Source organism: Accipiter gentilis, chromosome 20, assembly GCF_929443795.1.
Source record: "Accipiter gentilis chromosome 20, bAccGen1.1, whole genome shotgun sequence".
Classification (NCBI taxonomy): domain Eukaryota; kingdom Metazoa; phylum Chordata; class Aves; order Accipitriformes; family Accipitridae; genus Astur; species Astur gentilis.
Window position 1 is genome coordinate 7,106,013 of NC_064899.1, and position 16,548 is coordinate 7,122,560.

Here is a 16,548-nt window from a genome sequence, read left to right on the forward strand (position 1 = left end):
AGGATTAGCTGATGAGGTTGTAAAAAGCTATAAGGTTTTGGGCTCTCAAGCCTTTCTCTTGAAACCAAATGTATAGGAAAAAACACATTTCTGCCAAAATTTTACAAATCCATATTACATTGCAAAATGCTATATATTCAGCAATAGTTTTCAGAAAATGGCTAGGTGCAGATTGGTGCAGATCACGTGCACAACTGAAAAATAAAGCAACTAGAAGCATGCTTCTGCTCTAAGTTATTATTGTTTTAGAAAATATTATTTTCTAGTATTAAACTATTTGGGTTTAAAAGCAGCCTTTTCCCCCTGGTGTTATAATGCGTCTGGAATGATAAGAAACAAGCTTTAAGGGTCATTCTTATCTTTACAGCAACTAACCACTGCTGTGTTAACACAGTTAGGAACTGTTCACTTATAGTACTTGTTCAGAGTCTAGAAATAACTTTGACCTAAATCTGCTATTTCTGGAACCTCTTAAAAATTCCCATTGAATTGAATTGTGTAACAATTTCCTTTCTCTCTACTTGTAACACCGATTATGATAATGACAACTTTAATAATACCTACTATTTTCTACCTCAGCATGGCATATATTGTACTGCATAGATCTGGAATATCACTAGCAAATACTTAAGAACATTTAGATACTGCAACACTATCCTTTTGAGCTTTTGAAAACAGTGGTGTTCAATGTTTTGTTTGTTCCAGACAGAAATCTTGAACTGTAAAACTGTAAAAATTTGTTCATATTCATGTGAGATTTATGAGAAAATCTTTTTGTAAATAGAATGAACATTACTAGGCTTCCTCTTGAGTCTCTTAATCCGTACTTTTACATTGTGGAGACTATATGTTCCACAGTATTTTACAACATTCTTGGTATGCTCATTTCACGGAGAAAAGAGCTCTGAGAATTAAAGACTTCCCTTGTTATACTAGCAAAACAAAGTAAGTAGAAAACGGGAAAATGGGCAGATAGTAGGTTGTGAGCAGGAGATGCAGTTCATCTGATTGTTATACCTGTTTTAGGTAGAACTGAGTAGCTTTCTCAGTTAGAAATATTCCAGATGGTCTTCACAAAATGAAGGATTGGCTATCACTCTAGTAGTAACGTTCCCAATCCCCCACTGTTTGTTCCTGTCTGGAAGTACAAGGTCATTCCATATATTTTTCCGAAAAAAACCTTTGTCTCCAGCAAAAAAAAAAATCAATGAGACTAATTTCCATGTCTAGCAGTTCATAAGCAGTTCTTCCTTTTCTACCGACTCTATTTCAAAAGCATAGAAAAAAACCTGAAAAATACTATTTCCACCAAAATCAGAAGTTCATATGGACAGGACAAAGGTGATTTAAAATTTTCTGACCAGGAAAACAGAAAACTAAAATGGAGATAAAAATCCATGGGAAACAAAGCACTACAAATTTTGGTATTCCAGCTTCAGCTTGACAAGGAATACCCAAACTTTAAATCAAAGGCCTATTATAATGTAGAGTCCTTATGTGCATGTAATGGTGTTCTGAGTGTTTTTAAATCCTTCTACCTTAAGATTTTGCAGTAAAGATTGTTCAGGTCCAGAACTGAATAACTTCGATTTTTTTTTCTTTGCAAATGTCATCAATATCAAATGTGCAGAAAGTATGGTCTCGATGAGGCTGCTGAAAATTGAAAATAGTATGTATGGGACCTGGGCCAGAAGATACACTCCGCAAATTTATTGAGCCATAATTCAACAGGAGATGATCCACTTATGTGGAAGAGAAAATCCAGGTTCCGTGAAAAACCTCCTGAATAAATATTAACATCAATACTCCTGCTGACACCAATTTGGATTTCAAGAATATAACTGAGGTCAGAATATGGACTAGAATACCGGGACTAAGAAAAAATTGGAGACATCTAGCCATAAATAAGAATATTGACCTCATAAACATATCAGAAGTTTGGGTGGAAAGAAGTTTGTCAAAAGGACATTTTAGTAAAAGAACAGAACATACAGAGGAAAGATAAGTGAGGTTATCTCTCTTAAGAGAATTGCTCCATGTTAAAGAAAACTCACATTAAAATCAGAAGAGCAATTTCATAGCATCAAGAAGTAACCCCCACGTATAAGAATTGAGGCCTTAAAATGTGCCAGTCCAACAGCTGCTTTCCAGCGGGGACTGCATTTAACCTTCCTGCAAGAGCAATAAAAGCTAACTCTCCTGCTTCCAGAGTTTGCTTACCTCCAGCAAAGCACTGCAAAAAATTAGGTCAGTAAAGAAGAGGAGTAAAGGGGCAGCTGTGACATTCAGACCCATAAAGGTTAAAAACTCTTCAAGTGTACTACATTCATATCAGAGCAAATGTTTATCACCTATCAGGAGTGATTTGAGAAAGGAGTTATGCGTAAAGTCATGTGCATGCCAAACACAATCCTTCTTTCATATACAAAGTTATGGTCAGTGGTTTCACCATTACTGCTTTGCGATGCGATCTTGTCCTGGTTTCAGCTGGGATGGAGTTAACTGTCTTCCCAGTAGCTGGTACGGTGCTACGTTTTGAGTTCAGTATGCGAAGAACGTTGATAACACGGATGTTTTCAGTTATTGCTCAGTAGCGTTTAGACTAAAGTCAAGGATTTTTCAGCTTCTCACGCCCAGCCAGCGAAAAGGCTGGAGGGGCGCAAGAAGTTGGCACAGGACACAGATAGGGCAGCTGACCCAAACTGGCCAACGGGGTATTCCAGACCATGGGACGTCCCATCCAGTATAGGAACTGGGAAGTGGGGGCAGGGAATCGCCGCTCGGGGACTAGCTGGGTGTCGGTCGGCGGGTGGTGAGCAATTGCCCTGCGCATCATTTGTACATTCCAATACTTTTATTATTGCTGTTGTCATTTTATTAGTGTTATCGTTATCATTATTAGTTTCTTCTTTTCTGTTCTATTAAACCGTTCTTATCTCAGCCCATGAGTTTTACTTCTTTTCCTGATTTTCTCCCCCATCCCACTGGGTGGGGGGAGTGAGTGAGCAGCTGCGTGGTGCTTAGTTGCTGGCTGGGGTTAAACCACAACAGATCTTAAGGTAGTAATAGAAATTTCCACAAACATATCAGCTTTTGTGTGGTAGAAGCTAAAAAGTACACAGAATGTTTGGAACTGTTTGGAAAGGAATAAAGAACAGAAGTGTTATAATTAAACCATTTTATATATCTATATGAGCTTCCTTCTTGAATACTGTGTGCTCTTTCTCATCCCGAGAAGGATGAGAAGGATAATCAGTGTTACAGAATGGCTTCTGTTTGAAGAAGTCTTCAATCTAGAAAAAAGGGAACTGGAGGAGAATATGGGTCTATAAGGTCATGGGGAACTAATAAATAGGAATTAACTGCTCACTGCCTCGTGCAATATAAGTGTGAGGTATGAAATAAGTTAAGAGGTGTTGCATTTCAAAAAAGCAAGAGGACCTGAGTCTTCACCCAAAGAACCTTTTGCTGTGGAATATTTACTCACTGGATGCGCAGATACTATGCTCCTGGACAAGTCAACTCTACTGGGAAGTGGACAAGTTATGGAGGTGAAATCCTTTCAGAGTTTTAGTCACATGGACACTGCTAATCGCCCAGGAACTTCGTATGAACAAGTTGTTGAAGACTAGAAGAGTATTCAGGGGGTGCATCACTAAACATTTCTTTTATCCTTCACTACAGCTGAGCAGGCCATCACTTTTGGAAACATGACACAGGGCAGCATGGACCTTTGCTCTGACCTAGTATGGATGTTCTTAAGTTCTTTAAATAACTACAAGGGAATGTCTCAAAATTGTCATCAGAATGCGAGAGACAGCAAAAAAAGCCAACAACAGCAACCCCAAAAATGCTTATCTATCTGCCAGCACTTCTGAGTTTGTCTGTCACTTTGTACCCAAATGGCTTTCTTCCCCTTTCATGTCAAAAACACCCAAGGCAGGTGTCTGCCAGTAAAACTCTGCAGTGAAAAACTACTGTATCATCTCCTCAGTTATAAAATAAGGAATGGGAAATGCCAGACCTGTAGTGCTCCCCAAGACTCCTGGATTTTACAGCAAATCATTAAGCATGGTCCTGTGCATTATTATTCACATACTGTCTATCTCTACAGTCATTGTTAGACACACAGGTAACTCTCGTATTGTGACCTTTCTAATGTAAGCCAGGTTACAGCACATTACTGTTGCTCATAGAAGCATCAGTCTATATGCTTTTTTCTGGTATAGGATTTTAAGCTATGCTAGGCTAGCTGTTTCATGAATCTTCCTTTACAGCTGCGTCCATTCTTTTACCACCAAGGCCCACTTGAATAACTCATTAGATATTGATATACAGATGTGCAAACACTGGGTTTGTATGATGTTCCAGGGCTAGTACGGTGCAGGCCATCACCTATGATCCACTCGCTACTCACTACTGAGTAATAGATGAGACCATATGATACAGCACTTCAAAGTGCCATGGGGAAAAAAGTTCTTCTTCAAGTACTAACAACTATTAATTTTTTTTTTCTTGGGAAACTTGTACTAGAACTCCAATTGTGGCTCCAGTAAAGGTTTTTCTTGCCATTAAACTCCTCCTCATTCTTTACAAGACTGAACTAAAAAAATAGGTATAAAAGTAAATACTTCTTTTTCCCCAGACACTTGAAGAAGTCCCATTTCAGTTCGAAAAGTAAAATTGCTCACTGAAAATTGCCATATGATCTCCCGCTAAATGGAGCATGTGACAAAGGTATGTGCCCACTGGAGACAGTGCACTAACAGCCTTATGAGGCTCTCACTGCCAAACTATTGATCAGAGATAAAGGCTTTTTAACACACAAACTGACATTCAAGTACAGCTCCACTGGAAGGAGAAACTATTTGCTGAAAGGGGCATATGGACAACTATCTCTGTAACACATTCAGGATGACACAATGCATGGCATTTACCATGTAGGTTATTGGCTCCTTAACTGAATTACTAAATATAGAAACAAGAATGACATTTAGAAGTATAGGACAAGATACCTAATTAACATGTCTACCAACCTCCCAAATACTTCAGTCTCTTTAAAGGTATCATCCTTTTCTACTCACACATCCAGTAACCCCAGACAAACATACTATGCCCCAGGAAAAGAGGAGGGCAAAAGATGATTAGCTGTTCCACAGTCTCAAATTAGCTCTATATAGCAAAACAATCATTGCTAGAGAATTTCTGACTGTAAGTTCAGCAAGTAAAAATGCTAAGAAAAAAGAATGTAGACCCAAGATACAAAACTGAATCATCAGGAAAAAAAAAACCCAAAACAGAATGCATGTAGCTGATAAAACTTTAGCTATAGAGAAATGGTAAAGCATAAAAAAACCATTGTTCAATGTATTTTAGATATTTTAGATATTCCAGGACTGATTGGAGGAGCATGTTTCTTTTATTTCTACAACAGATTATAATTTATTCAAAAACTAGTGAATACTCAAAACTGAATCATGTGCAAAGTTACTCTACTGGCTTTTGGCCATATCTGCCCAGTCCATATTTATTCACTGATACTGCCCACATGAATCAAAATCTAAACTTTAAATCTTCCACTGTTGCTGCTAAACTATTTACCTGTCTTCGGATCAATGGAGAAATATGGCTGCCCCTGAAGAATGCTGTAAACCACTCTAGCACTGTTTCCGTAAGTAGGATCATCAGCATCTGTTGCCTTTACTTGTAGCACATACGCTCCTGCAAAGAAACACAGGTAATCACATTTTCAGTATAGAGCAGTAATCAGGGATATTTCAGACACGTTAGACCTGTTGCTAGTGGATTCTATTGTAATTCTTCTTCGACTGGAAACAAGGCGAGAATAAAACAGCCAATTCTTCATCTCCATGTTAGCAACCACCTAGGTAACAGCTGAGGCATAATGGCAAGGAAAGGGGAAGCAGCCCACCATCAGAAGATATTTATAAACAGTTTATGATGCATGCATTATTTACAAAAACTTTTTACCCAACACATAGAGGATGGAGGTCTGGGGAACCACAACAGTGGATTTTGAAAAAGGAGTATACTCCACAGTTTTGTGAAAAGTTAGACAACAGTGGAAGTAAAATATGTGAATTGCCTTTAAAACAAGTGTTTCATCAAGCAACTCCTGAATCTGCCGGCAAACCAAACTCTAAGTACCTTTAAAAACTACACTGCAGTCTTCTAAAGGTGGAATTCAGATTCCTGTTGTAGAATGAAATTAGGTGTTTGGTTCAGCCAGTTGTCTTCAAAATCTAAACTTGAATCTTCTTGCCTTACCAATACAGCTCAGTAGGAAACAGAAGTACTGCAGAAGAACCTCCTTTTGACACTATTTTCAGCCATGGTTATAGACCAGACCTAGTGCAGTTTGCCTTACATTCTGACTTAAAGGGGACCCATGGAGCAAAAGAAATGCACATGAAGACAGAAAACTCACTGTAAATGGCAATAGTCTTGTAGAAGTATCTTGTCCCTCCTGCTGGTAGCTAAGCAATTTACCTGCACTCCCCCACTACCTCATAATGAAAATAGTGTTCAAACTATAGCCTTCAGCAAAACAAACGGCCACGTAGTTAGGCTTTCCCATCAGCTTTGAAGAATTAATAGTTTCCTATGATCTTCTGTGCAAATGAGTGTTGGAATTTGCAATGCTGATTTGGAGTGAGTGAGGCTTAAGACAACCGACATGAGAACCAGCCCAGGGAGGAGGGTTATCCCCACTGTTTTTGCTTTAAGAAGTGTTCTGCATTTGGAGGCCATCTGACATTTTCTCAAGAATATCCATGGAATACTGCAAGCACTTCAAGACTGCTACTTTTCTGTAATGAAAACTGGCAAGTTTCAAAGGATGTTCACAATCTAAAATTAACCTTAATGGACTTGTCGAAGTTTATTTGTGGGAGTGCCTCACTGAGAGATGCTCCACGTGAAAGGTGCTGCGAGACAGACAGGAAAGTAACTGATAGCAGAAGTAGCTGTTTGAAGGATTTTTTTTTCAGTCCCCGCTCCCGCAGCATCTTTCCGTATAAGGACTGACAGTGGTGCGGAAGGGCTTTTTACAATTAACATTGTAAAAATACTTGCTGAGTGATGGCTTGTCATACAAGACTGCTCCTGTTACAGTTGTTGATTGAACAACAGAGAATGAAAATTATTCCACAGATATTCTTTCTATCTCCTGAAGAAGACACAGAAATATAAGTGTTATTTGACTAACAATCGCTTTTTGAAGTCAATAGGCTGATTGTGTTTTTAAGCTGACGGAGCGTTCCATTAAGATCAACTTCTAAAAGAAAGAAATTATTAGCAATGAATAAAGGAATGAAAATAAACAACTGAGATGGATTCAGTTAACTAAAAACCTGAGGTTACTCTCTTGATTTTCTGGATGTGAAGGGTGAAGAATGATAGGAGTTAGGGAAGACCGAAGTCCAGGTTCAGTATAACAATTGTGGAAGCAGTGCCTACTCAAACACTTGTGCCTTTCTTTACGTAACACATAACCGTAACTGACTATACATTAAATAGCTCACTCAAGCCCAGCTGGAGGAATACATTTTCCTACTGGAATGACAGACAGAAGCTATCCAATACCTGTAGAGCATTTGATGGCTTTCACCTGTTCCTGTCCGTAAGGAATACCTTTGTAATAGGATCTCCCACTTTCAGCCCTGTTTTCTGCTCCAGAAATTCAAGGAGCCGCAGCAATAACTTAGTTCTACTCCAGTGACCAAGATGGAGAAGGAAATGGTAGCTTTGAAATTTCCCCCTCTTCCCTTGAAAAACCACACGTTCACTGTACGTGCCACCTTGGGGCCCTTCCTGTTGTTGAAGAAAAAGCAAGATCTGTTCCTTTTGGAGCAATTACATTGACAAAACATGTCATGTTCACTCACTGTACAATGCAACATGCCTTCCCAGTATACACACAATTGTCTTCATTGCTACGGTATCTCACTATCTTTTCAACCTGAAAAATTCAGTCTGCTTTTTCTACTGAAAAGAAATGCTACTTTTTAACATAGCTGCTGCCTTCTTTCCAAATTGTTCAGTCTTCCACTGTGTTCTGACTTTAGGCTGGTGACTTTTGCTCCTCTCTGAAGTGCTAGAGCAAAGCATCAGACTCCCAGACGCTGAGGTCTGAACTGGGTGACCGAGTGCTCTGGCTGACAAGTGTGCTGCTTCAGGACTGGTTTAGCACAACAGCCTGCACTTTTGCCAAAAAAAGGCAATGCTGTCACACAGTCCCAAGTCTCCCCTTGGGCCAGGACTCGTGTTTCTGATGCCACACACTGGTTGCTACTTAAGGCAGCTGATTCTAGTTTGCCTTCAGAGTACAAACTGGCAAAATTTTATCATCATGTTGCCAAGACCTTTGCCTTCCACCTTGAAGGGAGCGACATTCTCCATAAGAGAACAGGACAGGCAGACCAAGATTCACAAACGCAAGGGCAGAAAGTTAAGCTTCTTTCTAAGTGTGCTTATTTTCTGAAATGCTGACCACTGAGAGGACCTACCAAAGGTTAGGATTTAAAAATCTAATGTTTCTGGAAGGCTAGCCACAACACCCGCCTTCTCACAGGTTATCAGCAGAGAACCTGCAAACACCATACCAAAGATCTCTCGAACACTTGAGACTATCTGATAGAAACAGCAGACCTGTCACACAGAGCACTGCCCATCACCTCAGGAGGACAATTTATTAAGGCAGACATTCAAAGTCATGTTTTAGCCTGATAAATAGCAGACACTGAATATGAAAAATAATCCATTTCACAGTGACAGCAGTTTCCAATGTATTAATTCATCTGTCATATCTTTTACAACAAACAGATAATATGTAAAGCTTATATTTTTATGAGAGGTCAGGCATGCTTTTTTAATGTGCCTCCCGTCATTTACTAACTTAAATACATTATCTAATGTTCTAAACAGGTTTTTTGAAATTGGTTTCTCATCCCTTCGGTATTATCAAGCATTGCTCGTTGTATCTAACAAGCTTTCTACTTTATTGCAAAGAATAAAACCAATATATTTTTAAAAGTAGACTCTAAAATCTAATTATTTTTTTCCAGGCAATAATACAGGGCACTACAGCTGTAAATCTTTAATGCACAAAGGTAGTGATGGAGGATCATATTTACTATAGCTCATGACATTTTAATTAAAATATGTACTTACATTACTACATCAAGTAATCAAATGAACAAAAATAATACAGTATTTTTTGTTGTTCGGAAATACCTTATATGATAGTCAGCATTTAAAAAGACTTTTTTTTTTTTTAATTTTTCATGTGCAATCAACAAATATTTGATGTAAGGCATTATAAAATGCAGAGAACGGAATGACGTGCTTAAGGATTTATTTATGTTTTAAAAAGAGAAGAAAAATAATGCTAAACCATTCACACAGCTCAAGGAAATGGTATGGAATTCTAATGAAGACAATATTGAGGACTAACATATTGTAAATAGTTGTTTTAATCACAGCAAGCATACAGGCCTGTATTTTACTCTAGCTGAAGTCCAAAGGCAATCCAGCAACAACTGCAAATAGAATGGGGCCCAACATCTCTAACTCGTTGGACAAACTGACTAAAATAGCCCTAAAAAAGCCTCATAGTTTATATTAGAATGACTGGAGGGATCTACAGGAAGCCTGAGTTTATACCATAATAAGAATGTTTATGAAATAAGGATTTGACTTCTAGAACTATTACCATTTTTTTTCTGACAGTCTTTCATTAGAAAAAATGCTACTTTGGCAAAATCAGAAGAACCTCTCAAAGAAGATTAAATTTCTTCCCATCCAAAGAGTACTAGAAATTTCAACACTAATACACCCAGTTTGATATTTTCAAATTGCTTACGAATGACCAGTCAGAATTTATTAAAAAAATTACTCCAAAATTCAGACCATCCCCAATTTCAAAACAGAACATTTAATTTATTGATCCCCCGCCCCCGATTTGTTCTTATAAAAGACTAAAATATTGACCTTTTGTACCCTTTCAACCTAGAAGTAAGTTTTGCCATCACCAATGCGTAGGTGGGGTATCTTGCTGGCTGTGGAGCTATTGTTGGCTTCCAAAAAAAAAACAAGCAAGAAATTTTAATTTCTTATGTTTACTTCATTGAACTGAAGGGCATGATCAAGAATTCACAAAACTCAACTGGGACTAGATAAATTAGTTATTTCACTGTAGAGGAAAATGAGAGGATTCAAGGCTAGGAGAGTAAGACAACAGACTTATTTAGACATGTTTCCTGCAAAAATAATGGACAGTCAATAGAATTGCAAAGATGAAGAAAAAAGGAGATGGCAATATGTCAAGTCTTTTCTCATTAAGATCAGCTTTCACTAGGCATGCAAATCCCAATAAGTTTGGTAATAAATGCCAAAACCAAGTTAAGTACTGGCAGTGTGTTATTTTCCAGAGAAAGTGAGGGGGACCTGCTTTGAGGCTTTGAAGAGGCAAGAGAGGGCTGGATGGGAGCAGTAAGGTTTGGGGGTAACTGAGAAGGGAAAGGATACTGCAAGTGAGAGCAGGACTTCAGCATATTGTAAGCGTTCCACAGAACAGAGGCTGGAGCCTCTCTCCACTCCATGAAGATCAGAGGTTCAGTCAGAGCAGGTCGCTCAGGCCCTTGTCCAGGCATTTTGAATACCTCCAATGACAGCAATCCCACAACCTCTTCGGATGCTCCTGTGGAATCCTGCCAAGCACACTCCTGAACAAACTCAAGCTTCCTCTTCTGAAGTCCAGGGCTGTGATTTTACCATTTATCTTGTTCACCCTTTTTTTCCTGTCTTTTGTTAGGAGGAAATGAGTATGAGACATTGGATGTGCATTTTCATAGAATTTACTTTTTGTAATGGACTATCAAGGTAGTTGCATCTACTCATGGTGACTAAAGATCAAACAGCAGATCTTCTGCTTTAAGTTTTCTTTTTCTTTTCTTCCCTCTCCGCCCCCCCCCCCAACATGTTTTTTTTTTTAGAGTTAGAAGAGTTGTCATCATCTTGCTGTACAACCTCTCCCCTACCACATGTATGAGTTTGTGGTTTTGTCATTCTGCTGGGCCTGCCTAGTACTTTTGAAAGAAATCAGACAATTGTGCAAACATTTTTTATATGGGCAGGAGGAAGGAGAGGCTTAGCTGCTGGCATAGAAACTCACTACTTCGCACAATATTCTTCCTAAACAATTCCAAGAATAGCACCTTGGCAACCCAAACAATGTCCATCCTCTTTTCAGAATTCAAGTAAAAACCTAATCAACATCTACCTTTCTTGTGTTTTCTTTTTTTTTAGAGAGGAAAAAAAAGGAAAAGTGAATTTATGACTCACTGCAGCACTACATTGCAATTCAGATCAGGAGATCTCCTGTCTCAATAAATATTCTCCTGACCTGCTACTAGTAGCAAAGCTCCAGTACTGGGAGAACATGTGCATCTGTAAAGAGAGATGCTGACATTGCCCTTCTGGGACTTATCTTTTATAGAAGAAATTACCAATAATATGTTTTGAAGATATACTCCCGAAGCTGACTCCCACAAAAGTAACGTGAGGAAGGCATATTTTACTTGGAAAAGCCAGTTTCCAGTTTATGTATTCATGGCTGTGCAGCCCTGATAATAACACAAACTTGCTGGCTCCATCAATATCTTGAATACTAGACACAATCAGGGAAGCACACTTTTCTCCTGTTTTGCATTCCAGACATCACACTGAACATATATATTTTTTTCTCTCAGCTGTCAGAAGCAGCCATGTCCACAAAAGCAATGCTGCCATTTCCTGTTGTAACTGATGAAGAATGGCAGCTTTTTGCTAATACATTTGCTGTGCTGGTAGCTAAAAGCAGCTGTTGCAAGTCTCAGCATTTAGTGCATAATCAAACATATTTCTAGTATCTCTAGAATAACATTTGATTTACAGTGGCAACAATCCAGGGGGTATGGAAGCTGGCTTTGTTAAGCTGAACCACATACACACTCTGATTTCATCTGAAAAACAGTGTTGAGGTTTTTCCCCTGGCAACTTGGAAGACATGACATGGTGAAGGAAAAAGATTTTTCTTTTCTTCTTCCTTACGCTGTAAGTGCTTTATAAAGTAGAACTAAGGTTTTAGAAAGACTCAGCTCATTTCATTGCCCACAATGTTTTTGCCTCTCAAAATCTTTCTTGAAAATTAATTAATAGGCCCTTTTCTCCTGGCTGTCCCTGTCTCCCTCATGGATGATGAGGGTAAGCAGGGGAAACCTACAGCTGTGGGGTTTTTAGGTAATTATTTAGCTTGGAAATCAGCAAAGCAATTATTTTCTTTTCCCTTTTTTTTCCTACCCTCATCTGTTGGGGTCGGCCAGAGTTAAGCCACTAAGGGCACACAATCTGGCTAAGCTAATAATGACTCTGTTAGCATTGACTGTTTATTTAATTTATTTATTTTTATTAATTTAGGCTATTTATTTATTTATAAAGACATCCAGCTGCTTACACAGTCCCAAGGCTGTGATAATGTTTACAGAGGTTGCACTTCTGAAGAAAACGAGGAGCTTGAAATAGCAGCTAATAGCCTATACCCAATACGCACATAACGGAGTAGCCTGGTAAAGTAACTGCTGGAAATAATGCACAAGAGCAGCAGCACAAGAACCAATTAGCAAATACTAAGCTTAATATCCATCCATTTGAGAAATACATCTCTTGAGAGTGATTTTTCCTTTCTGTTTTCAAGTCTGGGGATTGCTTTCCTCTTACCAATATGACAGAAGTTCCTCTCACATATATGAAATTTAACAAATAGAAAAACTTAGCTTTGACTTTTGCTTTTATCATCTTGGCAACTTGATAACGTTTCAGGCCATGACTCAACAGGGACTTACTTTTGCCAGTATACCCATCGTGGCTAGGATGTGGGAGATAAAAATAATCAGCACACCCTCTAATCACGATAGCTATGCTGACAAAACCCCTACTGTAGGCGTCTCTGTGCTGATAAAAGCATGCTTTTGTTGGTTTAGTTTATGTTTTGCAGGGAGGTGGTGTAAGCTGTGTTAAAAGAAAGAACCTTTCTGATATCAAATGCTATGTCTGAACCAGAGAATTTCGCCAAAAAAACTGTATGAAATTAGATGTGCCAGAGAAGTAAATATTTTCTCCAATGGAATTGTGAAATAATAGATGTTCACCACACCTGATGCACTGAAATCTTAAGGGTTTGAGGAAAAAAGAGTCAACCCCAGAATAATAGCACAGAGTAGCTCTTCATTTATGAATCTGTAAAGTGGTTTCAGTGTGATCAAAATATTTTTCCGATGCAAATGTTCGAAGAAAAGGCTAAGTATCAAGCTCAGTTTGAGTGAGGAAAGTGAATTCTTAGCTTTTGAATGCTAATGCAACTTGATGGTTGTCATGACGTTTAGCTGTACAGCACCTGTTAGTATGAGGTGCGTGACTTTCAACAACTTACCATCCTTCTAGTGCCAGATGAAAGAGTACCAGGACAAGAAGCGTTTTTAAGCAATCCAGGATACAATGTTCACCTTTCTCATGAAAGAGCTCCTGGAGATTCTTAAGGTGTGGCAAAGGTCTTGAAATTGTGACACTCCTCCTTACCCACTCAAAAAAAAAAAAAAAAAAAGTATGCCAAGAATGGTGGACATCACACAAAGAATTCAGAAGAAAGCATGTCATAGTGTACCTCCACTATTTTACTGTTTTAAGTTTTCATGAGCTGGAGTTTCACACACCAATTCTTCAAATGTCAAATGATTTATTCAGAATGTAGTAATAAGAAAACTTGAGCTTTACACAGGACACAAGAAAAAATTAGTGTGAAATAAATGTCATTCATACTGAATGTCAGTTAAAGGGACTTTGTTTTGATTTTCAGTAGATGTTCGGGTGGTATATGGAGGCTGGTTTGTTTAATTTCTTTTTACCAGATGTTGGACCTGGTTAGAAATGATTTAATTCCATGTTCACCCAGGCATCTTTACCTGAATAAAGTTCATTTCTACATCAGAATTTGATGAAAACAATCTTTTAAGTTTTGAATGACAGAAAGAAGTTTATCAGGACCTTTTGGCCAGTTATATTTTCATAGAGTCATGCACTTAGGATCAGATTTTGATAACCAAATTTCATACTGAACTGGTGACATTTCAAGGAAAAGCGATTTGGAGAGGCTAATGACTAAGAACTTTTAAAGTTTGTTTCGTCTCCATCACATCTCTTCCTACCTACTTAAAGTGTTGTGGCTAAATCTCTCAAGAAGGATGCAGAGCAGTCTTCATGAACATTTTTTTCCTTCACGGTTTTTTGTATTTATCTTTAGATCTTTTCTCCTACTTAAAATGTAAAAATCTCCTAAGGGCAACCTTGGATTAGGCAGAGACATGAAAACATGCAAAAATAACCTCGGAACACAACAGTGACTTTACAGAGTCTACTATGCAATGTGATATTCTATGAAAGGTGCTGGTTTTTCTTTAATTATTTTATCGGAATATTGCTTTGAAGACTCTCCTGCTACTTCAAGATCAAAGTACTGGAGAATCCATAGAGATTTACTCTATATATTTGCATTAAAATTTAAAATGTCATCTGATCCATTCAGTGACTTAATTCATAATATCTATACTATTCTACATAGCTGCCTGCATCAACATCCAACTACATTAACCTCCCACGGTGATAGGGGACAGTAACCCCACATAGCCATGATGAGGTCTGACTATAGGGGCTTCAGAACTTGGAATGGCATGGATGGCCTCAGGCCCAACAAAAGGCTCCCCTGGCGCAAACTCATTTGCAAGAATAAGGAAAACAGTAAAAGAGGCATTGTTACTCCAAGCGACATCAGGTTAAGCCTCCACCACAAACGGTATTTCAGAAAAAAAGGTGGAAGAAATCCCTCGGTTGAAAACACTCAGGATAACAAGGCCCTGTGTACGTCCTGGTCTGATTCGGAGCAGTGATTGATTTAAACCCTGAAACGCAGGCCATCATATCCTTTCCAAACATCTCCTACCTTTTACCACAATAGTTGGGCCTTCCTAAAACAAAGCTAATGAACTAACTTCCCTTTCTACAGGAAGAGGGTAAGGAGTAATGAACCGTACACACAGCAAGGGAGACAGAGGTTTTTGATGGATGAACAGAGACAGCTTGCACAGGGCTGACTGTAGTGACTCTTCTCCTCATCTGGGCTTCCTCTTCCCTCTCGGAAATCCCATCCCTGGTGTAGGAATGACCCAGCCACTTATAAAGGTACAAACGGAGGTCAACTTCGGATTTCCTTAATAATTTGCAGCAGTTCAGGGGACTTTGCACTAGCAGCTGAATGATCCTTGCAGCAGAAACTGCTGAGAGAGAGGTGGACCAAACAGCTGGCAGCAGCAAACAGTGCAGGCATCCACATCAAGGGTGGTCAGGCTGCAAAGAGAGCCCTACTGCTAGTGGTAAGCACATAAGTAATTTTATTTTATTGTTTTACTAGAGGGATTGTAGTCTTACTATCTTTGGAAGTTCTTGAGAACAGATTAAACGTTCATTAGGAATGACGTATGTGTGGTTGATCCTCATGGAACTGCATTAAGTGAATTTGAGATCCCTCCTAACCCTGGCTTTGCAATTCCGTGCACTGTATAGACAGACATCCCTCCCCTCAGAGTATTACTAAGTCGTTACTTTTGTGCCTATGATAGAAGTGCCTCTGTTAACGCTTTAATTTGGTTCAGGAGTGCACTTTTGAAGCAAATCTTTCAATTGTTCCCAATTACTACGCTCTGGTTAATATATGAAACACTCTTTATGTGTGCAAACTGGATTATTTTGGGGTGAAGCGAAGCTGGAAGTTATGCTGTAGGTGTGCACTTGATGCAGTGCAGCTGTTAATAGGTAGGTATTCAGTCCAAGGGGTCAGATGAGAATTTATCTGAAACCACGAGAGCAGATATATTCTGGAAGCCAGGTTCTCAGCGCTCACTCTTTCATCACACAGATCTGGTTCTACTGCATCATACTACTGCGTAGTAGCAGTCTTTCTTTGTATAGCATCAGGAGTAATACTTCAATCCTTTTCAGAGCCTTTAGGTACTACCACAACAATACATAAGCATCATTATTATTTCACAAAAGGAACATTTGCAACTTAATTAGCAAAAGTCTATAAAATTTCAACTGAAGACAGAAAATATTATGGTAATACTACTTTACATATTTAGCCAATTTCATAGCACTGAAAATAGAATATTTTAGTGATTAGGAGAGAGAAGAAATTCAAACCACAAGGTCATATTAAACATATGGAAGTGTTAAATATACCCACTTAAAATTAGCTGTGAGCGTGACTCTCCTGTCTCAAATATCTTATATTAGTGTGACAATTCCCTTGTCTTCATGTGTCTGCATTCTGGGGTTTTTTTCTAAAATATTACAACCCTCTAGTGTACCAGTCTGATTTGTTATTGATCAGAACAGTAAATCCAATTTTGTATTTACTTCATAATTTGGATCAGTATAATG

At 38.6% G+C, this 16,548-nt stretch overlaps 1 protein-coding gene across 2 annotated transcripts in view; it reads right to left on the reverse strand.

Annotated features, from left to right (window-relative positions):
• CDH12 (cadherin 12) overlaps nucleotides 1–16,548 on the reverse strand; it is a 370,514-nt gene that overhangs the window by 70,620 nt on the left and 283,346 nt on the right. For both annotated transcript variants that reach the window (XM_049824048.1, XM_049824047.1), the window contains exon 5: nucleotides 5,602–5,721. In XM_049824048.1, the coding sequence (XP_049680005.1) occupies nucleotides 5,602–5,721 (120 nt within the window). The remainder of the gene's footprint in view (nucleotides 1–5,601; nucleotides 5,722–16,548) is intronic.